The sequence below is a fragment of the Pezoporus wallicus genome, unplaced genomic scaffold (assembly GCF_028554395.1).
Source record: "Pezoporus wallicus isolate ANWC-B61680 ecotype Strahan unplaced genomic scaffold, APGP_CSIRO_Pwel_v1 contig_13737, whole genome shotgun sequence".
NCBI lineage: Eukaryota > Metazoa > Chordata > Aves > Psittaciformes > Psittacidae > Pezoporus > Pezoporus wallicus.
Genome location: NW_026641629.1, coordinates 316,478 through 343,104, shown reverse-complemented (window position 1 = coordinate 343,104; position 26,627 = coordinate 316,478). Strand labels below are relative to the sequence as shown.

The window sequence follows — 26,627 nt, the reverse complement described above, 5'->3', positions numbered from 1 at the left end:
TGACCCAGCCTAGAGGTCTGTCTGGACCACGGGGAGATGCTCAGTGCCTGCTGCTGCCCCTTGCAGAGCAGTGCGGGCTTCTGCAGGAGCTCGGTGCAGCCCACGAGCGCTCAGACCAGAGCCTTGACCCTCGTCATCCTCCACAGCAGAGCGGGACCTGGGCTGAGCGCGGAGCGGCCGCCAGGAGGGGAATCGCAGCCGCGGGCAGAGCCAGTTTCCAGCTCTCCGGTGCATTAAACTCCTTGGTGCAGCTCTGCCCTGTCTCTGCCTCCCCGGGTTCCCTGCTCCCTTCTCCTCTCCCTGCCTGGCTCCCCAGGCCCCGTTTGCACCCCGGGGCTGTGCAGAGCCGCCTGCCACAACCCGGCCCCGGAACAGGGGCCCGAGCCCGGTCCTGGCAGCCGATGTCCCGGTCAGTGACCCCCCTGTGTGGTGCCTCCCGCATCCCCATCAGCGCTTGTCTGTACCTCCCTGCGCTGTGGCAGCAGGAATGGACACCCCCAGCCCTGCGCCCCACCCGTGAGCCCACCTCATGAGTGACCCTGCGCAGAGGGAAGCCCGAGCAGCTCCTGTCAGGATCTGCCCGGCTCCCTGGGAGCTGACCCGTGGAGGTGCCCCCATCCCGCCAGCATCCCCATCGACCTCCCCACCGGCAGCCCTGGATCCTTACTGGACCCCAGCGTCCCCGCCGCAGCCGGGCAGCACCAGGATGCCCAGGACAGTGACATTTATTTATTAGCTCTCCGTGTCCCGCACCGCCCGCTCTGCTCAGCGGGGCAGCTGCCGGGGCTGTGTCCCTGTGCCCTGCCCTGCTCAGCCCCGGGCTGTCCCCTCCCCGCGGCTGTAGCCCCGGCCCCTATCGAGCCCCCTATGCCTGCTCCCGACTCTCGCTGGGTGCCAGCATCGCCGCCACGCTCCAGATCTTGGGTTTTGAGGGCTCATTGCCCTGCCCAGGGCCCGCCCCCCCCTCGGGGCTGCCCCCGCTCCCCTCCTGCGCAGGGCTGGGGCCGGGCCCGGGGCCGGGGGGTGCTCCCGGGCCCCCCTCGCTCTCGCTGTCGTCGCCGTCCGAGGCGCTGCGCGGGGCCCAGCTCCCCTTGTTCTCCTTCTTGAGGCGCCGGCGGGCGTTGGCGAACCAGGTGGAGACCTGGGTGAGGCTCATCCTGCTCACCACGGCCAGCATCACCTTCTCGCCCTTGCTGGGGTACGGGTTCCGGGGGTGCCGCGCCAGCCACGCCTTCAGCGCCCCGGTGCTCTCCCGCGCCGCTGCCGCCTTCGCCCGCCCTGGCTCCACCGGCAGCCCCAGCGGCCCCTCGATGGCCGGATGGACCTGGGGGGCAGAGGGTGTCTGGGCAGGACGGGGCTGGGGCCCGGGCCCCGCGCCAGGCTCTGTGCGCCCCAAAGTGCCGGGGGGTGCAGGGGGCCCAGGACAGCAGCTCCCCAGCCCCAACCACCCCACACAGCCCCGGTCCGGTGCTGGGGGCCTGGGAGGGGGTCGCGATTCCCGGTTCCCCCCAAGCGGTGCTTACCAAGGGTGCCAGGAGGGTCAGGGGGGGTGGCAGGAGGCTGTAGCTGGCCAGCACGGGGCAGGGGCAGGGCAGCAGGGCTTGGGGGGGTCCCCGCAGGGCCCCCCATGGCCCCCCACAGCCACCCAGTTCTCGGCCTGGGCTCTCCTGGCCCCGGGGTGCCGCCATGGTGCAGGGATCGGAGCCGGGGAGCAGCTCTGGGGTGTTTTATAGCTGCCGGGGTCCGCGGTGACTGACAGCTGATTAGGGGGTATTAGCACCCACGGGAGCAGCCGCAGGGATCTGGGGCAGCCGATACAACCCCCCCCCCCCCGGGCCAGGGACCGGCACGGAGCCGCCTCCCCCCAGCCCTCACCGGCCAGGATGCGTCCAAAGGCCCCCCAACCCTGCATGGGCCCAGCACAGCCCCCAGGGATGGGGTGCATGGGGCTCAGGTGAGTCCCACAGACACCCATGGCCATGGGGACACAGGTGGGACAGGGCACGCTGTGGTTCTGCTGCAGTGCCGAGGGCTGTGAGTGCCCGTCCTTGCCCCCAGCTCTGATCTGCCCTGGGCAGGGGTCAGCAGAGCCCCCCATGTTGTGGCAGGATGGGAACCTGTGCATGGTGCTGGGTGCTGCTCTGGAGCAAGGGGGTCCTCACCCAGCCCCAGTGCTGCCAGGAGTAAGGGGGCACCACAGCCCCTTTGGGGACCCTTTTTGGGGGGGGACACCCCGTGGGGTTCCTGCCTGCACAAGGGGGCAGCAGGCAGGGCAGTGGTGGGCAGGCAGGGTGCAGGCAGGGAGCAGGCAGGGCAGATGTGGGCAGCTGTGCGAGGGGCCCTGGGAGCCTGCAACCCCCTGAGCCGTCGGCTCCTGCCACTGGGCCCCCCCCGCTAAGACGGGGATTATCCCACAGGTTGTATCCGTCATTAAATACCGATAATAACGCTCTCAGGATATTAAATATGTAACAAACCCGCTTAGTGCTGGCGGGACGGGAAGGGGAAGGTCACCGGTGCTGCTGAGCCCTGCCACATCCCTGGCCTCCCTGCAGGCCTCTGCTGACAGCACAAGGTCCCAGGGCTGAGGTGCCAGGACTGAGGGGGCCCAAGCCCCAGCTGTGGCTTTGGCCACTCCAGAAGACCTGGAGCTCCCCACGTGTGGGAGCTGGGAGCTCTGTCCCGTCCATCCCATCCCCACCTCAGCTGCTCTTGGCAGCCACAGCCATGGAAGCCACCAGGCAGCCAGGACGGGACCAGTCCTGGCCATGGCCCCACAGCGGCTCCGTAACCTTGTCCCCATGGGACTCCTCCATCCCTGATCAGCGCCTGCGGCCAAGGATCTGATTTATTAGATAATGGGGCTGTAATCTAGGGAATGCTGCAGCGGACCTTAACCCTGCTCGGCACAGCTGGAGAGGGAAGCCCGGCCAGGCAGGCACGGGGGGCAGGCACAGCTGCCTCGCACTGAAGTTGGGTGGTTCTGGACCTTTTTCCCCTCTGCAGATAATCAGTTTAATGCAAGAGCACCCAACTAAAACTCCGAGATTAGCTGTTATAATCACATGTAAACACTTCCAGACAATCCGCTCAGGGAGGGGAGGCCGCTGTAGTCTGGGACAGAGTTACACGGGATTTAGGCTGTTTACCACTCGATTAATTTCATGACTCCAGCCCCAAGCCCACCGCTGCAGCTGATGCCCGGCTCGCTTCCCACCAGTCAAGGTCACTCGGGCAGAGGAAGCCAACAGCTGAGTGCAGCCGCCATGTGCCTGGCCCCACCACCAGGCTCAGGCTCCCCAGGGACGAGCAGCAGAGGCAGGGGAAAGCCCCTGGCCCCTCAGGCAGACACAGGCACAAGTTTCAATCCCTTTTTATTCATAAGCATCTTCCCCCACTGCCATGTCCTGCTATGGGTTCTTCCAGTCCAAAGCCCCACTGCTGCCTGCCTGCAGGCCGGAGAAGCCAAGGGAAGGCTAAGTACCCCGCACGCAGGGATCGCATGGCTGTGGCTGCACAACCCTCCTGCAGCACACCCCAGGCTGTGCTCGGCCCCACAGCTCCCCGCCGGACCCTGGTGTGCCAGGCAGATACTGGGCTGAGTCTGGCCCATGCAAACATGATTCAGGAAAAGAGAGTTCAGAGCACCCAGTGCCCCAGGCAGAGCCTGCGCAGACGAGTGCTGCCCCCGCGGAGCGGGTGCTGTGGAGGAGCCGCCCGTGCCGGGGCAATGCGCAGGACCCTCACTGGGCACAGCAGAGCTCAGGCACGGCCCCCATGGCCCTGAAGCAATAAGGCAACTGCTGCGGAGGCTCCTGCCGGCGTGGGGGGCCCCGGTGCGGGGTCCCGGCCTGGTGCTAGTCCGTGAGCGTGATGACGTCATAGTGGATCCCCTCCTGCAGCTGCTGCATCTGCTCGGCCGCTGCCTCGGCCGCGAACACCCCCTGCGCCTGGGCCATGGCCGCGTCAGCCACTGCTGCACAGGAGAGCGGTCAGAGCGGGGCTGCCCGGGGCCCTGCACGCCCGCAGGCAGGAGCCTGACGTGAGCACAAGGGACCCCGCGCTCACAGCCAGCCCCGGTTCACTACGAACACATCAGGGCGTCTCCACCCTGTGGAAGCTGCTGCACCTCCCAGCACCTCTGCTCCAGGGGAAGGGAGCTGGCGCTGCTCCACAGCTGGGCCAGCAAAGATGAGACACGGGGGCTGGCCCCCTCCCAGAACAGGGACTCAGGCAACGAAGCAGCCATGGAGCCTCATCTCCCCAGCCTGCCGGCCAAGGGCCACTGCACAGCCGCCCCGTCAGCTACAGCAGAGGAGCAGCGTCTGCAGCAGGGCTGGGCTGGGCCCATGGCATGGCAGCAGCTGCCAAAGGGCATCACAAACTGCCTGGCAGGAGCAGCACCCCAAGACCTGGAGGGAGATGGAGCTGCCAGAGCTACACCAGAGCTTGGCTCCGGGCCCCGGGATCCTACCTGAGACTGCTGAGTGTGCCGCTGCCTCCAGCTGCGCCTGCGTGACCAGCTGCTGCTCAGGCGAGACTGGCATGTACTGGATCTGCAGGGAGGAGAGGACAGGAGGCTCCTGCACTGAGCCACCAACCCACATGCACCTTCTCTTTACCACCCCTCCTTCTCCAGCCCATCTGCAACAGCCACCAGGCCCGGCCCCTCACCTGCGGCTCCTGCAGGAACTGGCTGCCCTGCTCATATTGGATGTGGGTGATCTGACCATCCTGTACCTGGAGACGAGAGCTGCAGTGAGGCTGTGTCAGGACCATCGGGTATCCATGCCCTCAAAAGAGCTGCGGCTTGAGCAGAGCGAGCCACAGGAAGGAAGGAGGCCCAGCCCCACATGTGCACGCTCAGGAGCCCCATCCACCACACCAGGGGAGCAGATAGCCTGAACCTTACCTGGATGTGATGACCCCCTGGGACAACAACATACTCGTGCGGAAGCAAATGTTGTACACTGTCCTGGGCAATGATGTACTGAACCTGCAAACACAGGGATTCAGACCCACAAAATGTCACCACTGCCCAATGCCCCTCCCTAGCAGTGCTGGTTCTTGTCTGTTTCCTGTCCCCACCTCACCTCTCCCCACTCCAGCTGCACGGAAGCCCCCTCACCTGGTTGTCAGAGGTCACCAAGTGCTGCACTGTCTGCCCATCAGCAGTTGTGATCTCCTGGATGTACGCAGCCTCCTCCTGCAGGTCAGCAAGAGCCGGTGTCAGCGGGTTCTGGAGCAGGGAACCCCCTGAGCTCCTGGGCGGGAGGAGATGCGGCTCACCTGGCTCGTGAGGCTCTGCCCCTGCGTGACAATGATGTGCTCCTGCCCCAGAGCCTGCTGCAGCCGCTCGGGAGCCAGCACCGCCTGGCTGGACTGCAGAGCTGCTGCAACGCCAAGAGAGCTGCTGCGGGCACTGCCGGGGCTGTGGGCAGTGCTGGCCCTGTGCCTGAGCAGCCCCTGCCCAGGGCCTGCCCCAGCGAGGAGCTGGACACTCTAAGATCTGCTCACAGGTCAGAAGCTAAACCAAACTCCCCTAACACGAAGGGAACTAGAGCTCACTGCGGGCAGAACAAGCTCCACATCGGCCCATGAGCTGTGCTTCCCATTTCAGCTGTGACCTGCTCAGAGCACTGCTGCTCCCACAACGCACTCAGCGACCGGGACATGCCTGAAGGAAACCCCAGACCCACTCTGCCAGCGCCTCACAGGAGAGCTGCCTGTGCCCAGCCCTGTCCCTGCACTGCTGGCACTCAACCATCAGCAGGGGTCCCCTGGCCCTGACCCCTGGGCTAGGTGAATCCCCACGCCCTGCCCACAGGACACATCTTACTCTGCAGCGTGGCCAGCGTGTCCTCTTCGCTTTTCAGTATGATGGTCTGTGGGGCAGCAGCTGCAGGTGCCCCTGGCCTCTTCCCCTCCGAGCTGTGCAGACGCTGCATGTGGAACTTGAGGTGCCCGTTACGGTTGAACCTGCAGGAGAAAGGGTGAGGTGGAGCTTGCCATGAGCAGCACAAGAGCTTTGTGACTCTGCAGGGACCCAGGCCACAGCCACCCCATCCTATGACATGGCCTGTCCCAGCTCCCAAAACACTTCAATCAGTGCTCAAGTACTGCATCTCCCCACGCAGCAGTTCTCTGAGATGAGGCTGGGCCCACCTGCAGCAGGAATGGTTCTCAAAGACAGGGTCCCCTCTAACAGGGGGATGCTCCCGGCAGCAGGGTTGGGGCAGTCACTCTCTGCCAGTATCCTATCTCCTCTTGAGCCCTGGGGAGCTCATCTCTCAAAGCAGCAACAGCCTCACAAGTTTCACCCACCTCTGCCCACAGACTGGGCAGGAAAAGGGCTTCTCGTTGGTGTGCGTCAGCATGTGCCTGCGCAGGTCCTTCTTGTTCTTGGAGGCAAAGCTGCAGTGGCTGCACTTGTGTGGCCGCAGGCTGGAGTGCTGAACCATGTGGCTCTGGGGGCAGGAGGACAAGCGCAGGGTCAGGAAGCCCCGTTTCTCCAAAGCTCCTGTTCCCAGGGCTGCTCTGTGCCAGGGAACCTACCCGAACCTCTGGCCAGAGGGCTGCAGTGAATGGACAGTCGGGACACTTGAAGGTGCTCGGCCCAATGTGGGCTCTCTTGTGACTCTCCATTTCTGCTCTCCCTGTGAACATGGCTGTGCAAATCTTGCATGAAAACTTTTTGGCTGTGGAAATCTTGCACGAGAGCTTCTTGGCTGTGGAAACTTTGCATGAGAGCTTCTTGGCTGTGCTTTGGAGCTCAGGCCACTTGACCTTTGGGGATGAACCTTCCTGGCCCTCGGAGGCTGGGGATAAAGACGAGTCCTTCTGGAGCTGACTGGTGACACAGTGCACCAGGGGCCACTTGACACCAGCCTCCTGGCGCTCCGCAGGCGAGGGGAAGGCAGCGGCTCCGCTGAGGGGCTGCAAGAGAAACACCCGGTCACAGCTGCACCACTGCGGCCTGCGCCAGAACCAGCGCAGCTCCTTACCTCTGTGTGTTGGAACTGGCTCTCTGCAGCACCAGGCGACACGAGACAGGGATTGCTACGGCCCTTCAGATCCTCCTCTGCCATCACAGCCTCGCTCACAACCACCGCCTCGGAGCTCTCCACAGGGCTCTCCTCCTCACTGCGGAGAGGACGGGGTCACCTCACCACTAAAGCCTCCTCATTCGAAGCCAGAATGCCTCCATCTGCCCACAGCTGACCTGTACAGTGCTCCAGGAGCCTGAATCTCCTCGCTGATGGGTGCAATGATGCTGTACTCTGTTGTCCCACCAAAGGGGATAGTGATCTGCTGCAGCTCCGAGCCATCCAGGGTCGCCTCCTCATAAGCCTCCTGCACCAACGTCTCCCCAGGCTCCACCATGTGCAGTGTCAACAACTTCTGCTGCTGCTGCTGCTCCTTAGAGGCCGCCTCTTCCCCCTCCTCTGCCTGGGGCTCACAAGAGACTGGCGCCTCTCCAGAATCATCCTGCTTCACCACAGCCACCTGCAGGGCGGCAGCAGCCCAGGCTCTGTGAGACACTCCCTGAGCAGAACAGGCCTGGGAGGCCTCCCCCTGCCACCCTGAGCCCTCCTCACCTGCAGCGAGCCCGTGGCCAGCTCTCGCTGAGTGCTCATGTTCAGCAGGAGATCCAGGGCAGTCTGTGTGGCCAGCTCTGCAGATCCAGCCACGTCTGCAGGGGTCGCAAGGGGAGGGTCAGGCACGTGCTCGCCCACCTCTCCCATTCCCATCCCCACCCCTACAGCGGGAGCTCATTCACCTTGTTCGTAGATGATGGTGGCCCCTCCCAGGGAATCCTGCGAGAGGATGGGGGGCTCTGCTCCTGGGAGGGCCTGGACCGTGTGGTAGGTGACGGGCACAGTAGGTTCCTGTGTGAGAGGGTGAGCTGACAGCACAGCTAGGGCCCTGAGCACCAGGAGCTGGGCCATGGGCAACAGCACTCACCGGCGGACCAGCCTCTGGCTCAGCTGGGGCCTGGACCTGGCTGTGCTGCTGCTTCAGCTCCTCAATCTGCTGCAGGGTGAAGAAGGGGCGGCGGCGGCATGGTGGATCCTCGGGGTGCATCTTTGCCCACTCCTCAAAGGACTCGGCGTGGCGGCAGTGCACGTGGAGCCGCAGGTTCTTCTTGTGCTTGGTGGTGAAGTGACAGAACTCACAAGCAAACGGCTTCCCTCCTGCAGGAGATGGGAGTCAAGCAGGGGGTCCCTGAAGGACGGAGGACAGGCTCTGACCAGCTCCTGGAGAGCAGCGGACATGAGGGCAGTGGGCAGGCAGGCAGCTCTTCTCACCCGTGTGCTTGACAGCCATGTGGGACACCAGGAAGTCCTCCCGCAAGGTGGAGTACTTGCAGAAGCTGCACTTGTAGGGCTTGTCGTTCATGTGGGACAGCTGGTGGTTCAGCAGGACCTTCTTGTCCTCACACACGTAGTCACAGAACTCACACTTGAACCTGCCAGGACAAAGCCGCCTGTCACACGAGCAGCAGGGACCTTCTGTCCTCCCTGGAGGGGAGCCGGGACGCGGCTGGGCTCTGCCACGGCGCCTGCAGGCTCTGCTGGCTCCTACCTGCGGTTGGCGATGGCCTGGATGTGTGTCAGAAGATGCATCTTGAAGGTGTAGCGCTTCTTGAAGGACTTGCCACACTGTAGTGAAACAAAGCACAGCAGCGTCCACGTCCCATCCGGCCTCACTGCTGCCACCCCCCAGGTGTGTGCCCTCCCCTCACCTTGTCACACATGTGTGGCTTCTCTGTGCTGTGTGTCTTCATGTGCTGGGTAAGCCTCTTCTGCATGGGGTAGATGCGGTTGCACACAGGGCACGGGAAGGAGTTCAGCTTTGGGGGCTGAGGAGGAGCATGAGGATGAGCTCACTGGGGGGAGCTCACCAGTCTCCTCACCCTCTCCCCACTGCAGGACTGGGCTGCCTTTCCTCAGGTGATCCAGAAACACTGCCTTCAACGAGGCACCAAGAAGCTGTGGAAGACCCAGGCATGCCTCTTCCCATGTAAAGGTGTTGAGAGACAAGGCAACAAGGAACTCAAACTCACCGGATCTGCTCTTTTTTTCCTGAAAAAGAAATAAAAAGCCCCCCTTTTGTGTCAGCCATAACCGAAGTCGAAAGCTCTGTTGTACCCAGACACCAAAGCTCCCTGTTTTGGAAATGGTCAGAGGTCAGGGAAGGGGAGGGCATGGCTGCCTCCCAGGGCAGGAGGAGCAGTGTTACTGCAGCTCAGCTAGGCTGCACGACAGTCTGTAGGACTGCACATCTCTTACCTGTCCCGGCTGTGCACTGCAGAGTGCCGGATGACATCCTTCTTGTACACGCTGGTGTAATTGCACTCCTCGCACTTGTAAGGCTTGCTGCCCACATGGTTGAACATGTGCTCCTGTGGCAAGCAGAGTAGGGCCCATAAGTCCCAGGGCTACCACCCCCTGGTGGGCACGGGAGTGGGACAGACATGCTCACCTTGAGGGAGGACCAGCGGCGGGCACGGTAGCTGCACTGCAGACACTTGAAGAGCTGTGGGTTGTTGGCCTCGTGCGAGTTGACATGGAAACGCAGATCATCGTGTGTAAGGAAGCGGGAGCCGCAGATCCGGCACAGGTACGGCCTCATCAGGGGCTTGGGCGACTTGTAGTAGTACCTGTGGAACAGGGCCAGGGCTCAGGGCTGCGGGAGCAAACTGGGGCTGGACCGGCCCTGGGCAGAGGCCAGAGGGCCCAGCACCGCCTCGGCTCACACCCCTCACCTGTGCCCCATGTACTTGCGGTATTTCTTGCCCAGGAAGCGGCGGGAGGGCCGCCCGCGCCGCCTGGGGAGCACGTCTGCCTCCTCAGAGCTCATGTTGGAGGAAGGGTCCTTGTTCTCCGAGTCGGACTGGCTGATGCTGGGCTCCGCCAGGCTCTCGCTGGTCCCGTTCTCCAGGCCAGAGGAAGTGGCTGCTTCCGAGTTCTGCAGCTCGCAGCTCGGCGTGCTCTGGGACGTCACCAAGGGCTCCGTGTCCCCTCCTGCTCGACAGAGCACAGCACAGCTCCAGCACGAGCCTCCCTGGGCCAGCCCACCACGGGGCTGCCGCCTCTTTCCCCCTCACCTTCAACCACGTCCTGGGGCACATCCTCCAGGCGAGAACACTTGCGGGGTCTCCCCACGCGGCGGCGCAGCCTCTCCTCACTGGATGTGGGGACGCTGCGGCTGAACCTGGTCTGTCGCCCGCGGGGCTCATCCTCGGCTGGGTTGTAGTCACTGTCCTCTGGGGTAAGTGGCCCAAAATGTGAGACAGACACTGGAAAAAGACTAAGCTACATAAGATGTGGGGCGACAAGTCCTACCTTCAGAGTCATCGATAGCACCAGCATCCATAATATCATCATCTTCTTCCTCTTCTGGGACCTCCTCCTCCACAGTCTTTGGCACAGATTCCTCCTTTTGCAGACGTCCTTTCTTCAAAGCCAGAGCTGAACCCGCTGCCAGAGAACAGAACAAAACCTCCTCACCAGCCTGCATGGTGGAAGAGGTCCTTACACCCCTCCCCGAGAGCAGAGCCCATTTCCCTCAGCACCCAGCACGCACCTGGCTGGAAGTGCCGCTCTTTCATGTGGTTAATCAGTGTTTTCTTGGAGATGCTCTTGTACTGACACATCTTGCACTTGAATTGCTGCACCACCACCACCTCCATCATCTCTTCCAGGGTCTCCATGTCTGGTTGGTTCAGCTCCTCACCATCCACCTCTTGGGCCTGACCTGGCTGTGCTGGCAGCTCCATTGCTTCCAGCTGCTCAGAAGGGTCTGAAGGGCCAGGCTGGTCAAGGCATGTGGAGGTCGGTCCATCAGCAACAGCTTCTATCGCCAAGCTATTAGCCAGCGCAGAAGTGGCCATCTGGGACACAATGGGGGCACCTGAAATGTCAAAACTAGCTCAGCCAAGGAGAAGACCGTCATCTGTGTCCAAGGCTGCTCCCACACCTGGGGCAAGGGCTGGACACCAGTTCAGTGACCACCTCCCAACAGTCACTGCATCCCCAGGGACTCTGGCACAGGCACTGGAATACCTGCCCCAGGGAGCAGCCTTACCATCATCAGGGCCTTGCAGGATGAGGTACTGGGTAGTCTCTGCCCCACCATCCTCTGCACTGGTCACAGCAATGCAGCCTGAAACAGGAGAGCAGGGTGGTAACTGCCAGGCACAGGGGCTGTGGGGCCATCCCACATTTGGACACAAGCAGAAAGCGGTGAGGAAGGTCTGGCTGCAGGGATGGGACCTGCCCTGGGCTGCTGGCACTGCAGCTGAAGGAACAGCCAGCCAGAGGGAGGGCTTGTCTGTCAGCAGCTACAAGCTCCTCGTGAAACCCTCCAGCTACTGCAGCAGGGCAAGAAGAGAATCCCCACTGACAGGGGTGCATGATGACACATGGATGTACCTCCCCCTCCCCAGGCCTGGCACAGAAACAGGTCCCTTCCCAGCACCCCAGGGTGAGAGCAGGCGGGGCTGCCACAAGTGAGCAGCTCCCACTCACTCTGGATGATGTCAGGCCCAATCGTGGACTCGATGATTTTGTCAATGGCAGAACCTAGGTCCGAGGAGGTGGATGCGGTGGAGTCCGACACGACAGTGGCTCCATCAGTGATGACGCTGGAATGTACCAGGACTTGTGGGGACTCTGACACCATGATGGACTGGCTCACAGTGGAGACACTGGAGACCAAGGTGGACTGGGCAACAGAAGATGAATCTGGCAGGTAAATCCGGGGAATGGCATCTGTGCTGGAGCTGCTCTCCGACACCTCTGCCTGGGGGAAAAGCAGAGGTGAGAAGAACTCAGGTGAGAGGCCTCTGCCAGGTCAGGCTCCCAGGGAGCCACTGTATGCAAACAACACCAGTGCAGAGCTACTCGGAAAGGCATCAGCACACTCCCTGTGGCATCGCCAAGGACCCTGGCCCTCCGGGGCTGCTCTTGCTACTAAAGAGGCTTCTCTCCCTCACATCAGCAAGCAGACACCCCACCAGTGGCGTGACAACGCCTGCTGCTACCGGCCGAGCTACAGAGCTGCCTCCCGAAGCCTGGCCTGCCAGAAACGGCTAGAGAAGCCCAGAGGAGCCAGAACCGCGGCCACCCTCCCCTCCCGAGCCGAGCGCCGCCCCACCGGCTCCTACCAAGGAAACCTCGCTGCTGTCGGAGCTCTGCCCCACGCCGGTGTCGTCCGCTCGGGAGAGGGGTCCGGGGGCCGATGCGGTGTCGCTGCTGTCCGCTGACACGGCCTCCGAGGTGCCGACGCCCAGGCCGCTCTCGGAAGGCTCCTCCCGCGCCGCCTGCGGGGCCGCGTCGCTGCTGCTCTGCACCGCATTCTCCTCCATGCCCGCCCTGCCGAGGCCGCCTAGGAGCCGCCTGAGGAGGAGGCCGCCGCCATCAGCGCCGCGGCTGGCGCCGGGGGCCCGGGCCGGCGGGGCCGCGCCTCGCCCGCGGTGGGGGCCGGGGCTGCACCTGGGAGCGGCGGAGCGGCCCCATGCCCGGCGCGCCCGGTCCCGTCATGCCCCGCGGCGCCGCCCGGCCTCCGGCCGCCATCTTGCCGCGGGGTCCCCCCCGCCGCCTCCGCGCGCGCGCACACGGCGGGGCGGCCCCAGAGCGCCGGGGCGGGGAGCACCGGCCGCGCGGCGCGGAAGGACCCGCGGCTGCCGCCCGCCCGCCCGCAGTCCCCAGGCTCACCCTGCCCGCCGCGGCCCCGCCGCGCCTCCGCCGGAGCCGGCACCACGGCGGCCGCCATGCCCCCCCCGCCCTCGCGCCGCGGAGCGGTACGGCCACGCGGGCCTCCCGCCGGGACTACTTACCTCGCCCCGGGGCCCGGTCCCCGCCGCGTCCGAGGTGCTCGCCGCCGCGGGGACTTGCTCCTCGCTCCGGCCATCGCCGTCGCCTCCCGGCCCCGAGCGGTGAGCCCGCGGGCTGCGGGAGGCCTCGTCCCCCCCCCCCGCCGGGGAGGGCTACTTTCTCCGCGAAGGGATCAGGGGCAAGGTGCTGCGGCTCTGCGTCATGGCGTCACGAAGCGGCGCCTGGGCCCTGAGCGTCGCCGTCGCGCCGGGTTGCGCCCGTCACGTGACGAGAAGGCGGAAGTGGTCGCGGCGGGCCGGGGCGCTCGGTCCGGCCGCCGGTGGTGCGGGGCTGACCCCCGCCATGGGCGGTACCGGGCCGGGCCCGGCCCGGCCCGGCCCGGCTCGGCTCGGCTCGGCTCGGCCGCTGGTGGCACCTCCAGCGCCGCACAAGCCGGGGGCTCCCAGCGCACCGCAGGGGTTTGGCTTCGCGGGCACCACCGGATGCTCCGGTGTCCCCGCAGGGATACGCTCCGGAGGCTGCTGGTGCCCCCGCTCCCGGTGCGGTGGCATGCCGTCCCGTCCGGACGAGTTCAGATGTGGAGGGAGAGCCCGGGCTCGGCTCTAGCAGCCCCTGCTCTGCGCTGACATGTTTCACACACGCCTGGCTCCGGTGGCTCCTCGTCTCACCGGTGTTTTCTTGTGTTTTTTGCCCTGCTGAGAGCGTCTCCATCCCAGGTTTTCTCTGGAGGGAGGCAGCCGTGTTGTGCCTGCGCTCATCTCCTTCAGCTCCTTTAACCTGCCAGAGGGGAGACTGAGATGAGCTCTTAGGCAGAAGCTCTTCCCTGTGAGGGTGCTGAGGCGCTGGCACAGGGTGCCCAGAGAAGCTGTGGCTGCCCCATCCCTGGCAGTGTTCAAGGCCAGGTTGGACACAGGGGCTTGGAGCAAGCTGCTCCAGTGGAAGGGGTCCCTGCCCGTGGCAGGGGTTGGAGCTGGAGGAGCTTTAAGCTTCCTTCCAACACAAGCCAGGCTGGGATTCTATGGTTCTGAGGCTGGGGCTGAGCCTGGCTGCTCATCCCCCGAGGAAGGGACGCTGGGACGCTGTTGCTGGGGGGGGGGGGGGGGCACATGCTGCAGTGCGGCTCTGTCCAGCGCCAGTCGGGGGCGGGCCGTTGTGTTGTCTCGCTGGCCAGGACGGCCGGTACCGAGCCGGTGCTGATGCGGTGCCAGCTGCAGCAGGACAGACAGTGCCTCATCTGGCACAGCCTGTGAGCGCCGAGCTCGCCTGCCAGGAACCCGAGCAGGGTGGCCTGGATCAGTGCTCGGTGTCGTTTGGCTGCGGTGCTTCGGGTCCTGGGCGAAGGCTGGGCTCAGCCCAGGGCTCCTGTGCCAGGCTTTGCAGGTCCCTGGTGTCAGCCTGCCTGTCCCCTCCTGCCCTGCGTGAGGCTGCCCGGAGGCGCCGTGGGCCTGTAGAGGCCGCAGAGGAGCTGCTGCTGAGCCGCTAGCATCTTTTGGTTCTTTTTCAAGCTAATTAAACAGATCCTTGACAGGTTTGTATCCGCATCCATCACGATGCTCCTGCTGCGGGTGCTGTGTCCCTGCATGCAGCCACTGCTGTGTAGCACCTGAGGCCGAGAGAGAACAAGGGGTTGGGGTTTGCTTCCTTCCGCCATTACTCCATTTAAAGCCACCCTGTGCAGCTCTGTGGTTGCTGTGGGGAAGTGGAGCTGGGGAGGGTGCAGGGGGCTCCTGTGGCTGATGCCCCCTCTCTGTAGTCCTGTGGCTTGTACGGGAGGAGCCTGGTGCTGCCTGGGACCGGCCATGGGGCTTGGCTCTGGCTGGGCTCGGGCTGCCCCTGTGCTCCCTGCTGGAGAAGCTCCGTGTTTCTGTCAGTCCAAGGTGTGGGTCGAAGCACAAGTTACCTCCCAGGCAGGGGAAATGGGGTGGGTTTGTGTTGGACTGTTCGGTTTCTGCTCCTCTTCCTCCTGCCTTCAGTCAGCTGCTGTGAGACCGTGAAAGATTTTCCCAGTGGACAGTGGTTCCAGGGCAAAGCAACCTGACCTCTGTGAGCCACAGGGGCTCATATGGACCCTCCTGGTGCTGGCTCGACTGGTGGAAAATGGGCTTAAAGCTGCTGTTACGCTGCAGATGCCCCATGCCCTTTGTCTCGGAGGGTTGTACCCGCGCAGCTCTGCGGGCATGGGTAACCTGCTATTTTTAAAAATGCCCGAGCAGAGCGAGGGGATTTCCAGGCCTGCGCTCCCTGCTTGGGAAGCACAGCTTCCAGCACGCTCCCCCACTGCACTCCAGGGCCTAAAATCACCCTGGGGCCAAAGAAAACACGATGAAATCTCAGCAAGAGGCTTAAGAGAATCCAAAGATGGATGTGGCACGTGTTGGGTACGTGTCCAAATACCTTTAGCAGGGGGAGTGCTGGGTTAAAGGCCTTTTGGGAACGGGCTGAGGAGACAACACGAACCCTTGAGCCTGGAGAGTAAAGTGATAAGAAAGCGGTGGGGGTTGAAGCTGATTTTTAACAGGCACTGACAGGCTGTCTCCTGCCGTCCAACCGGGATAAGGCGCTTGGAAGCAGCTACAGCCGGAGAAGCTGCTGCTTGGGGCAGGGTGAGAGTGACCCTGGTTGGGGTCCTGCTCTCGTAGTGCCCCTCAGGGCAGCCCCAGCAGCAGCTCATGGCGCTGGCCGGGGCTCCCCCTGCTCCCACGACAGCTTCTCCATGAATTAATGCCTTGCTCAGTGTCCCAGCATAGGTGGTGGCTGGTGCTAAGCACGGTGCCCAGGGCAGAGCCCTCCCCCCCGGCCCGTGGCAGTCCGAGCCCGGGATGTGCACTGGTGGTTGTGTCATTGTTTTGTTTGTTCCTCCTTGTTTCCGTTTGTCTTTTAAAGAAACCACTGCCGGTGATGTTTGTGTATCCGCAAAGCACCCGTCCCCATCCCCGCGGCCCGCCTGTGTTTCTGTCCCACCTGGGAAGCGAGGTTGCATCAGCACATTTTGTAAAGGGTTGAGCAAAACAGCCCTTGCTGCAGGAAATGGTTTTTCCTCCCAGCAGATTGCTTCACTGCCGGATCCTTCCCAGCAGCGGTGGCTCTGGGAGCAGGCGCCGGGGTCTCTCCCAGGGGATTGCTCTGAGCTCCGGGGCAGCAGCCGGGATGCTTCCCACCGGGCTCCAGCCCCTCTGCTGTGTGCCCGGCGATGGCAGGGACACCGTGCCAGCCATTCCTGCTGGGATCTCCGCTTCCCAGGCCCCTGGTGGGGTAGCGCCCGTTTTCTGTGGCCAGCACCGAGCCCGCAGCCTCAGCCCTAATGCCACCCTTGCACTGGGGCAGGGCTCTCCAGCTGCTCCCAGGGCTCCAGGGAGCCTGTGGCCGGGACACTTACATCCTCGCGGGGTCCCCTCAGCACAGGCAGCTCGTGGCCTTGGCTCTGCCACAGGGAGCTCCTGCCTGGGCAGGGGCCACAGGTCCCCAGCAGTGTCCCGTGGCCTCCTGGGCAGTTGGGGGCTGTGTCCCACACCCAGGCTGGGGCGATGCCGAGCTGTGCCCTACGCTGCCTGCCCCGTGTGCCTTGTCCCGTGGCTGCTGTTCCCACGGGGCTCGGGACCATCGGTGGCCTTTCCAGGATGTGTGTGGAGCTGCTGAATGCAAACAGCCATGGCTGCAGCCCCTCCTCACCAGCCAGAAGTGCCGCTGCTGCTGCTGGTTGTTTTCTCTTCTGGAGGGATCCTGTGGCTTCCTTCCCAGGCCTTGGAGCCATGGTCCAAGGCCGCTGGCTTCCACCCTCTGCAGTGCTGCTGATCTGCTGGTTCATCACTGCTGGTTAGTTAGTGTCGTGGTTTAAACCCAGTCAGGTAACTTGTTCACTCACTCCCAGTGAGTGGTGCTGAGCTGACAGCAATCGAGGTCCGTGTTCCCCCCCCCCCACCGGGGCTCTCCCCTTCCCCGCTCCCGGAGGAATGGGGAGGAGGATCGAAAGAGTGCAACTCCTACGGGTTGAGACAAGAAGAGTCCAGCAACCAATGTACAACACAAATCACCACCGCTACTATCAACTACAACAATGATAAGGGAAAATAACAAGAGAATACGATACCACCGGCCAAGAAAAGGAGTTCCACCTGGAAGCCCCTGTCCTTCCGGGTAACTCCCAGTCACCCCCCACCCCGGGCATGACGTGCTGTGGTATGGAATACCTCCCTGGCTAGCCCGGGTCAGGCGCCCCGTCTCTGCTTCCTCCCAGCTTCCCCTCCTCCCTGGCAGAGCATGAGCCTCACAGAGTCCTTGGTCAGGGTAAACATCACTTAGCAACAACCAAAAACATCGGCTTCACCAACACTGTTCCCAGGCTGGAAGTCAAAACACAGCACTGCACCAGCTACCACAAAGGAAAAAACATGACTGCTACTGCTGAACCCAGGACAGTTAGAAAAAGGGTAATCAGCAGATTACTGAAATAAGTTAAAATAAACAAGGTGGGCAGGAGAACTGCATGTGTAGCAGTGTCCCGGAGCCCTGAGCTGTGCACTGGACCAGGCTGTTCCCATCTTGTGCCCAAGATGTGTCCTGCATGGAGCGGGGCAGCTCAGCACCCGGTGCTGCCACAGTGGCTCCTGCTGGTGCCAGTCCTACAGCCCTGCCCATGGCTGGTCCCTCCAAGGCTCCCGGCTGCTCGCCAGGCTGTTTGCCATTCCGTGGCTGCCTGGGTTTTGTCCATATGCCTGTGTTGACAACTGAGCTGCTCTGAATTAATTTGGCAGAGGATGATTCAAACAGTTGTCAAATGTTTTACTGAAATCTGAGTGGTTTATCCACCGCTCTTCCTTCTGCTGCTCGGAGTTTACAATTAAATACAACCGGTTTTGCCCATATTTCACCTTCCACAAACGCCTGCTTCTTAGTCCTGAGCGGCTGGGTTGGTGGCAGCCAGCGGGTCCCTGGCGCCACGCTGTCCCCTCCGCGTGCCGGGCAGGTTTCCCGTCATTGTCACAATCGCTGCTCTTCCCGATTTAGCAGGCAGCTGCTGTGCCTGTCTCACTGCCGGGGAGCAAAGCACTGCCCACCTGTGCCGTGCCATGCCATGCTGTGCCGTGTTGTGCCCGTGCAGGGGCACAGGCTACAGCCTCTGTGGGCTGGGTCCGTCAGGTTGCCCCAGAGGAGGTGGCCTCAGGTGGCTGAGGGGATGGCAGTGGCTGGGCTGCCCTTGGACACCCATTTCCAAAGCCACCAAAGCAGTGACCAAATCTCAGTGCTGCCTCTTGCAGCCCTGGGCCCCGCACACCCACTGCGCTGCTCTCCTGGCTGGTGGGAAGGTTTGGTTGGTAGAGCAAAAGTTGGTCAAAGACCGGGTAAAAGCTGAGCAGGGGCAAGGTTCGAGGAGTGGAGATGAGTTTACAGCAAAGCAAGTCACGAAACACAACACGAGCCCTGCGGTATTTGGAGCTCTCGCACATGTTTTGTACCGCCCCGGTGCTGCCAGGGGCTGCCGGGCTCCTCACGCTGCTCCGGTGGGATGCTCTGGGCTGTTTTCCCTCCAGTGCTGAATGCCTCTGACTCGTTTCTTCAAACCCTTCCTGGATTTCCCACCTCGAAGGCTTCCCAGCACACAGGAGCTGGTTTACTCTCCATCCCATGGCACCAGGGAGCGCAGGGGCTGTGCCGTGTGGCAAGGGCTCAGAAGGCGCTGGGTTCCCTCCAGCATCAGCAGGGCTGTGTCCGGTATGGAGGCCATCCGGCTGCCCCGGCACGGGTTGTGCCACTGCTGCCGGCCCTGGTGCCTGGAAGGGCAGAGCATGGAGGGGGGGAGATCCCTGATCCACATCCCTGAGGGGCAGGCGGTGGGTTCCTGGGGGGTGCAGGGGCCGGGGAAGGTGTGGAGCAGGGAATGTCCCAGCCCGATGCGGGGAGGTGACTGTGCCACCCACCCGGGTTCCTGGAGCCGGGGTGACGGCTGGGGGGATCCGTCATGCGCGGCCTGGTGCTGGGATTGGTGCTGCCGAGGGATGAAGCTGCTGCGCTGGTTTCAGTGCCTGCAGGCAGAGGTGATCCAGCGGCAGACACCGGCTGCGTCAGCCTCACCCAGACAAGAGCAGCAGCAGGGCTGGGGGCAGGAGGCTGAGGCAGGGGACAGGCAGGGACGGGCAGAGGCACTCGCAGTGTGTGGTGCAGGCCGGGAAGCACACAGGGCTGAGCACGGAGGGGCTGGAGCACTGCAGGACCGCAGCACGTTCCATGCTTTGCCAAGCAGGGTCCTGGGCGCAGCTGGAGGAGGCGATCCCAACCCACGCGGGGCAGGCAGCAGACGCGGGAGCGTGTGCAGGAATGTTGTTTCTGTCTGGAGCCCTGGAGCCACAGTGATGGGGCTTCCAAACTGCTGACGCGCACAGAGCTGCTCCCTATGCCTGTGGTCCTGCTCCTGCACCAAGCGTCCATGTGCTCGGGACACGGTGCCCAGATGATGCTGGCCAGGGCAGCCAGTGTGCAGACAGCAGCCCCACTCCCTGGGTGCGGGGTGCTGCAGGGCCCATGGGATGGCAGCAGGGCCAGGCTTGGGGCTCGTTCCAGTGTCTGGCTCTGCTGCAGCAGCCGGGGCACGGGCGCGTTATGTGGCGGCTGCGGGGTCTGAGCAGTCCCTGCCCTCGGCACGGGCCGTGGTGCCTGTTGGCAGCACTTTGCTCTCCTGATCCGGTGCTGTCTCACCCACACAAGATGCTGACTCTGCCCCCCTCTGCTTCCCCTTCCTGCTGCCCTCCCTGGGCCGGGTGTGAGGCAGCGGCTGTGGCAGCCGGGTGTCCCCTTGTCCCCTGTCCTCAACTCTCCTCTCACCTTGGCCGCTGCCGCCGTGCACCCCGGGGCTGAGCCGCCAGACCCCCCCTGCTCACCAGTGCTGGGGGAGAGGAGCCTGGGGAGCAGCTCGGCTCCGGGGGTCCCTGGCTCCATCCCGTCCCCCTGACCTTGCTGCTGGCCTGGCTGGTGACCTGTAACCGTACAGAGGTGCCACCGTGTCTAGTCAGCTCCTGCAGCAGGCAGAGCCGCTGCCTCTCCAGCAGCGATCCCAGCCCCAGGCAGGTCCCAGGCCGGTTTCCCACAGGGGTCTCCCAGCAGTGGCCACCAGTGTGAGGGTGGCCATGAGTAAGGGCGTGGGAAGGGGCTGCGGTGGCTCTTCCTTCCCCTTTTGGCAGCGGCAGTGGTGACGGGCAGCCTCGTGGCTCAGCAGCCGCCGGGATGGAGGGTGTCTGTGTGGGTTTTTCCATGTCACTTGTCCTTACAGGGGCTCTGGCTGTAAACGGTGCCTCTGGGTGGGTGCGGGCTGGGCTGGGATGCTCCTGCCGTCCCTGACAACCAAAAGTGCCCTCGTGCTGCTGCACTGCCCATGCTCACCGCTCCCTCCTCTCCCATCAGCGGCAGCAGCTGCCCTGAGCATCCCTCCGCATGTGCCCGTGTCAAGGGACCGGTGCCCTGCCCCAGCTCCCTGTAGTGGAGGTGTTCTCTTTCCAGCAGCACTGAGCCCATCCCCATGGACTTCCCCTGCCCATCTCTGGGGCCACTGGTGCAGGCAGACACGGGGGTTTCCTGTGGCCCTGGCCCTGCCTCTGCTCCCTGCAGAGCCTCCAGAGTCATCAGAAAATCCCCGAGCTGGTGCCAGGAGGAAGCTGGTGAGCAGGGCCGTGAGTCAGTGGGATAGGCTGGGCCAGGGGCAGACCTGAGGCCAGAGCCCCTGAAGGAGCAGCAGCCCCCGGCTCCAGGAGGAGATGGGCCATTGTCCTGAGCACCCCGGAGCCGCGCACCCAGCGCTGCAGGGGGCCAGGCAACCGCAGGCTGCGGGGACGTCTTTGCTCCTCCTGCCATCACTTGTGCCTGCTCTCCTCAGAGCCCTGTCCCTGCCAACGCTGCTCTGCTGGGCCATGGCTCTGTCCTCGGGGTGCCGCAGGCGGTGCAGTGCGGTGCAGGCTGTGCCATGGCAGCAAGCCCAGGCTGTGGGAGCTGCGGCTCCTGCATGCGGTAGAAATGAGCGATGGGAATAGCATGGGAAAGGCCCAGGGATCTGCCACAGCACCAGGGAGGTCTTGGGCAGCGAGCATGGGGAGCCTCCTGCCTTGCCAAGAGCTGGGCCAGGCATAGGGGTGAGCGGTGCCAGGCTGGACCCCGCAGAGGGGGGCTGGCTGTGGGGGTCCCTGTCCTGTGTTCCACCGGGAGCAGGTCAGGCTGGATGTGTTTGTCACCCCGGGACACAGCACAGCAGCTGCTTGTGGAGCAACTTCCTGCCCCTGGGAGCCAGGGCTGCGCTTGCAGGGCTGCGGTGGGGAATGAGGCAACCCCGCAAGTTCCCAGCACCGCTTCTTCCCGGTGCTGTCTGTGAGCTCCTGGCACCCAACCACCTGTGGCACTGGTGCTGTGTCTGGCCAGCACCGGTGCCCACCGCTTGTCACTGGGTGGTGAGGGGGTCTGGAGCAGAGCCTGTGCCCAGGGTGAGCTCTTCCATGAGCCCCCCTGCCCTGCACGGGCGATGCTCCCCCAGGGATGAACCCCTCTCTTCTTGCCATGCTCTAGCCGTGCTGGGCACTGGTGGAACCTGTTCCTACACTGGCTGTGCCAGGAACGGTTTGCTCCGTTCATCTGGAGCCAGGGTGATGCGGGGAGGTGGTGGCTGCAGGGGCACAGCACAGGGCACTGACAGCAATGGGGCAGCCCGGGGAGATCGTCCTCGTGGGGCACTGTCAGCAAGAGCTGGGGAAAGGGCACCCACCCCTAAACCTGCAGCTCAGGCAGCGTCGCTGGGCTGCTCCCCCCTCCTGCACGCCGCTGACACTGCGCCTTCCTCCCAGCTCTGCCATCTGTTTTCCCTCGCTCCTCATCCCTGTTTGCTTTCCCCTTCCCCACTCCTGTTCCCACAAGCGTCGGCACTTTGAGAGAAGCAGGAAAACACCATCCCATGGTGAGGTTTGTGTTGTGCCAGGTGGGAATTTGCATCAACAGTGCCCTGCGGAGCAGCCAACAGTGAGGATGGGGCACCCCTGTGCACCCCAGGCATGGAGATGCTCCCAGGGATGTGCTGCCTGGTCCCACAGGGCTCTGCCAGGCAGCTGCTGGATTAGAGGCATCTGTGGGGTGATGAGCCACAGGGATTGCCGGTGCAGGGAACGCTCTGCCCCACTGGGATGATGCATCCACAGCAGGGGACATGGGGATGCACACTGCATCCCAGAGTCCGAGCTCTGGTGTACAGCTCCCGGGCAGGTGGCTGCAGGCACAGGGCGCTGGGCAGGGGATCTCCTTCCCTGATGCTCACGCAGGTCCTGGCAGGTCTGGCTCTGGCTACATCAGCCCTCAGCCAGCTGAGCTCAGCAGGAGTCAGCCCATGTGGTGACACAGCTGTGAGGTCCTGAGCACCTGGCCAGCCTCTGGCCTCCACGCCCCACTGCTGTCCCCACTGCCACCATGGTCTTGAGCAGGGCAATACTGGCAGCCCCAGGACCGCCGTGCTGTGCCCCATCGTCCCTCCCTCGCACCCGTCCTCAGGCTGCACGTTGTGCAGGACCGAGCGTTTTTTGTAAACAAGGTGATGAATCGGTTAAGGCCAGGAACAGGGGAGCCTGAGTGTGCGTTTCGTCACCGTGGGAGGAGAGCGTGTCTGAGGGTGACTCACTGCCCTCCCCGACCACAAATAGGAGCAGGAACCGGCACCGGCACAGCCACCGTGCACCTCCTGCCACCGTGCACCATGGCCCCCGCGCTCCTGGCGCCGCTGGCCCTGGGGCTGTTGGCCGTCTCCTGCTGCGCGGCCCCGCTGCAGAGCAAGCCGCAGGCGGTGGTCACCTTCCCGGGGGAGCTGCTCAGCGGCTCCTCCGACCTGGAGCTGGCGGAGGTGAGGGGAGCGCGGCCCCTCCCAGCACCCCGGGACCCCGCGGGGCTCCGGGCAGCGGCGGGGGCTCCTGGGCGGGGGTCGGACACCCGGTGCGCGGTGCCTGGGATGCCTGAGCCCCTCCCGCCGCGCTCAGCCCCTGGGGCCGCCTTTTCCCCGCAGAGCTACCTGCTGCGGTTCGGCTACACCACGGCGGCGGAGGCGCGCACGGGCACCAGGAGCGTGTCCCTGGGCAAGGCGCTGCGCCAGATGCAGAAGAAGCTGGGCCTGGAGCAGACGGGGGAGCTGGACGCCGCCACGCTGGAGGCCATGCGAGCCCCTCGCTGTGGTGTCCCCGACGTCGGAACCTTCCTCACCTTTGAGGGGGACCTCAAGTGGGACCACATGGACCTGACGTACCGGTGAGTCTGCCCTGGGAGATGAAGCCTTGCGCCCACGGGGCGTTGGTTCCCTCTGTGCACCCAAAGCAGGGTCACTCCTGCACCAGAAACCAGGACCTGGCAGCGCTGAACCCCTGCTCCCCCCCCAGGGTGATGAATTACTCCCCTGACCTGGACCGTGCCGTGATCGATGATGCCTTCAAGAGGGCGTTCAAAGTGTGGAGCGATGTGACCCCTCTCACCTTCACCCAGATATACAGTGGCGAGGCGGACATCATGATCATGTTCGGCAGCCAAGGTGATGTTTCGTGGGCAGGCAGGGAGCTGGGAGATGGCTCAGCCATGGGGAAGGGGCCCATGGAATCATCACCCCACACCATGTCTGGGATCCCTCCGTCACCTCCTGTGCCAACAGGGCACGTGTGAGCATGTGGGGCATGTACTCAGGGGTCCATGCCCACACCAGGGGCACAGGAGCTCATTGATTGGAGCCAGCTCTGAGGGTGCTTGTCCCCACAGAGCATGGGGACGGGTACCCCTTCGATGGCAAGGACGGGCTCTTGGCTCATGCCTTTCCCCCTGGCCGTGGCATCCAGGGCGATGCCCACTTTGATGACGATGAGCTCTGGACGCTGGGAACAGGCTTAGGTAAGGGCAGAGAGTGGTGGGTCACGGGGGGCTGATGGCACCCATCCAGCCCCGTCACTGAGCCACCCCTCTCCGAGCAGTGGTGAAGACCCGCCACGGGAACGCCAATGGGGCCGACTGCCACTTCCCCTTCATGTTCGAGGGCCGCTCCTACTCCCGGTGCATCACGGAGGGGCGCACGGACGGGCTGCCCTGGTGTGCCACCACGGCCAGCTACGACCGCGACAAGAAATACGGCTTCTGCCCCAGCGAGCGTGAGTAGCAGCGGCTGCAGCCCCTGCCCAGCCCTGCCAGAGCCCAGCGCTGTCCTCACCCCTCCTCCCTCCACAGTCCTCTACACCAACGGCGGCAACAGCGACGGGGCTCCCTGCGTCTTCCCCTTTGTCTTTGACGGCACCTCCTACAATGCCTGCACCACGGATGGGCGCTCCGACGGCTACCGCTGGTGTGCCACCACCAGCAGCTTCGACCAGGACAAGAAATACGGCTTCTGCCCCAACCGAGGTGCGAAGGGACAGGGTGCAGAGGGAGCTGGTCCCTGGGCACAGGATGGGCACCAGAGAGGTCTTGGGGCTGCCCCATGGCCTGGCTGGTGCGCCTGGGGTCTGGGGCCAGCCCCAGTGACACTGCTACACTGCAGACACGGCAGTGATCGGCGGCAACTCCCAGGGGGACCCGTGTGTGTTCCCCTTCACCTTCCTGGGGCAGTCCTACAGTGCCTGCACCAGCCAGGGCCGGCAGGACGGCAAGCTCTGGTGTGCCACCACCAGCAACTACGACACCGACAAGAAGTGGGGCTTCTGCCCTGACAGAGGTACCGTGCTGGCACGGGGCCATGGTCCCTGGCCGGTGTGTTGTGTCCCACCCCACCAGACACTGAGGCTGGTGCTTTCCCCCAGGTTACAGCATCTTCCTGGTGGCTGCTCATGAGTTTGGGCACTCGCTGGGGCTGGACCACTCCAGCGTGCGTGAGGCCCTGATGTACCCCATGTACAGCTACGTCCAGGACTTCCAGCTGGACCCGGATGATGTCCGGGGCATCCAGTACCTCTATGGTGAGCAGCTGTGGTGCAGCGGGAGTGCCGGAGCCCCACACTGCTAGGCTGGCCCCAGCCTCACTCGCTCCCCTGTATTGGCTCAGGTCATGGCTCTGGCCCTGAGCCCACTGCCCCTGTGCCCACACCCACTGAGGAGCCCCAGCCCCTGCCCACGGAGGCTGGCAGCACCTCCACCACTGAGGAGGAAGAGGAGGAGACACCAGAGCCCACGGCTGAGCCCATTCCTGTGGACCCCAGCCAAGATGCTTGTGTGGAGAAGAACTTCGATGCTATCACAGAGATCAATGGGGAGCTGCATTTCTTCAAGGATGGGTGAGCAGCTGTGCCTGGCACTGGCACCTCCTGCCCTGGTGTGTGCCATGGTGATGGAGGGGTGTGGGGGAACACGGGGCTGTGCCAGGCCACGGTTATCAGGATGGCTGACCTTCCCCACCAGGAAATACTGGACCCTCTCATCCTTCTGGGATTCGGGCATCCAGGGCGCCTTCTCTGTTGCGGATGTGTGGCCGGGCCTTCCAGCTGTCATCGATGCTGCTTTCCAGGATGTGCTCACCAAGAGGGTCTTTTTCTTCTCCGGTGAGCTCCGTCCCTCCTGCCTTTGCTCTGGGTGCCGCTGGCGCTGTGAGGAGCCTAGTGCCGCTGTGGCACCTCGGGGCCGGCTGACGCCCGTGCTCTCTCTGGCTGTAGGTCGGCAGTTCTGGGTGTTCTCTGGAAAAAGCGTGCTGGGCCCCCGGGGCATTGAGAAGCTGGGCATCGGCAAGGAAGCCGGGCGCATCTCGGGGGCCCTGCAGCGGGGCCGTGGCAAAGTGCTGCTCTTCAGCGGGGAGAGCTACTGGAGGTGAGCAGGTCTGATGGTGGCAATGGTGCCCACCAGCTGCCCCGGAGAGGGGCTGGGATGGGGGCTCCAGGCACCCCTAAGCATGGCTCTGCTCTCCTCACAGGCTGGACGTGAAGGTGCAGAGGGTGGACAAGGGCTACCCCCGTGCCACTGATGACGTCTTCACCGGCGTTCCCCTTGATGCACGGAACGTCTTCCTCTACCAAGGTGAGCTGGGACCTGGTGGGAGGGAGGTGGGTGGTCAGCCCCGGGCTGCCATGAGCCTCCTGTGGGCAGGGGCTACATCACCTGGGTGCTGGGCTTGGGATGCTCACAGCTCTGGGAAGTGGCCCAGGAGCAGGAAGTGCCGTCAGCACAGTGGGTCCCTGTGGTGGGGGTGGCCGGGGCCCAGCAAGGGCTCTGTGCCAGGGGCAGATCCCTGTGCCCATAGCACATGGGAGGCCACTGGGATGGGTGCTCGCAGGTCTGGCCTCCCTCTGACGCTGCTTTCCCTCCTTGCCCAGACAAGTACTACTTCTGCCGTGGCAGCTTCTACTGGAGGATGACGCCGCGCTACCAGGTGGACCGGGTGGGCTACGTTAAGTATGATATCCTGCAGTGCCCCCAGCACTGAGGACCTGACTGGATGCCTGTGGCCGGTGCGCTGCTCCCTGCCCACCGCTCTCAACTTGCAGCCTCATCCCTGGGGCATGGGGGGCAGTGCAGCCCATGGGGCAGCCCCAGCTGAGGTGGGGGCTCTGCTATTGCCCAGCAGAAGGAGGCTGGGAGTCCTGGGGTTGCCCCTCGGGAGCTGCCTGGCCAGGGGAGCCCCAGCTGGGCAGCAGGACTCTCGTTGTGCCAGCCCTGCCAGTGCCTACAGGGGTGTTTGCCTGGTGCAAAGTACTCACGGATTTCCATGAGTTTTTCTTCCTGAGCCAGCTGGGCTGGGATCCACTGGGAGCTGGCGCCCAGGAACTCGGCCAGGGCAGGGCTGGGGGCTCTGCTTCGCTCCTGCCCGCTCTGCCCACC

At 64.0% G+C, this 26,627-nt stretch overlaps 2 protein-coding genes across 7 annotated transcripts; one reads left to right on the top strand and one right to left on the bottom strand.

Moving 5' to 3' along the window:
• Positions 1-3,711: 3,711 nt before the first annotated feature.
• ZNF335 (zinc finger protein 335) lies at positions 3,712-12,988 on the bottom strand. Of its 6 annotated transcripts, none has more exons than XM_057424697.1 (28): positions 12,845-12,988; positions 12,173-12,404; positions 11,535-11,808; positions 11,092-11,169; positions 10,591-10,917; positions 10,350-10,484; positions 10,112-10,270; positions 9,770-10,028; positions 9,487-9,664; positions 9,294-9,406; positions 9,068-9,086; positions 8,747-8,863; positions 8,587-8,663; positions 8,310-8,470; positions 7,966-8,195; positions 7,781-7,853; positions 7,599-7,693; positions 7,223-7,506; positions 7,005-7,143; positions 6,556-6,936; positions 6,325-6,467; positions 5,840-5,979; positions 5,290-5,393; positions 5,129-5,206; positions 4,913-4,996; positions 4,675-4,740; positions 4,475-4,556; positions 3,712-3,976 (listed from the first exon to the last, which is right to left on the bottom strand). In XM_057424697.1, the coding sequence occupies exons 1-28, from the start codon at positions 12,916-12,918 to the stop codon at positions 3,858-3,860; spliced, it is 4,221 nt and encodes a 1,406-aa protein (XP_057280680.1). In that variant the 5' UTR covers positions 12,919-12,988; the 3' UTR covers positions 3,712-3,857. The 6 variants fall into 6 exon arrangements, with proteins under 6 accessions (XP_057280680.1, XP_057280679.1, XP_057280677.1 ...); XM_057424696.1 differs by having other exon boundaries at positions 7,781-7,889; positions 9,785-10,028; XM_057424694.1 differs by having other exon boundaries at positions 7,781-7,889; positions 12,845-12,987.
• A 9,553-nt stretch (positions 12,989-22,541) lies between these two features.
• Positions 22,542-26,507, top strand: MMP9 (matrix metallopeptidase 9). The gene is made up of 13 exons (XM_057424706.1): positions 22,542-22,698; positions 22,858-23,096; positions 23,225-23,373; positions 23,595-23,723; positions 23,804-23,977; positions 24,054-24,227; positions 24,364-24,537; positions 24,623-24,778; positions 24,865-25,093; positions 25,218-25,357; positions 25,469-25,619; positions 25,723-25,826; positions 26,123-26,507. The coding sequence occupies exons 1-13, from the start codon at positions 22,555-22,557 to the stop codon at positions 26,230-26,232; spliced, it is 2,073 nt and encodes a 690-aa protein (XP_057280689.1). The 5' UTR covers positions 22,542-22,554; the 3' UTR covers positions 26,233-26,507.
• The last annotated feature ends 120 nt before the right edge of the window (positions 26,508-26,627 follow it).

Excerpts from the sequence above, each read along its gene's own strand:
- MMP9 (XM_057424706.1), top strand. The coding sequence starts at position 22,555 with ATGGCCCCCGCGCTCCTGGCGCCGCTGGCCCTGGGGCTGTTGGCCGTC. Across the intron at positions 22,699-22,857 it reads CCGACCTGGAGCTGGCGGAG|AGCTACCTGCTGCGGTTCGG; the intron begins GTGAGGGGAGCG and ends TTTTCCCCGCAG. Across the intron at positions 25,620-25,722 it reads AGCGGGGAGAGCTACTGGAG|GCTGGACGTGAAGGTGCAGA; the intron begins GTGAGCAGGTCT and ends CTCTCCTCACAG.
- ZNF335 (XM_057424694.1), bottom strand. The coding sequence starts at position 12,918 with ATGGCCGGAGCGAGGAGCAAGTCCCCGCGGCGGCGAGCACCTCGGACG. Across the intron at positions 9,407-9,486 it reads GCCGCTGGTCCTCCCTCAAG|GAGCACATGTTCAACCATGT; the intron begins GTGAGCATGTCT and ends TGCTTGCCACAG. Across the intron at positions 8,471-8,586 it reads CAGGCCATCGCCAACCGCAG|GTTCAAGTGTGAGTTCTGTG; the intron begins GTAGGAGCCAGC and ends TTGTCCTGGCAG.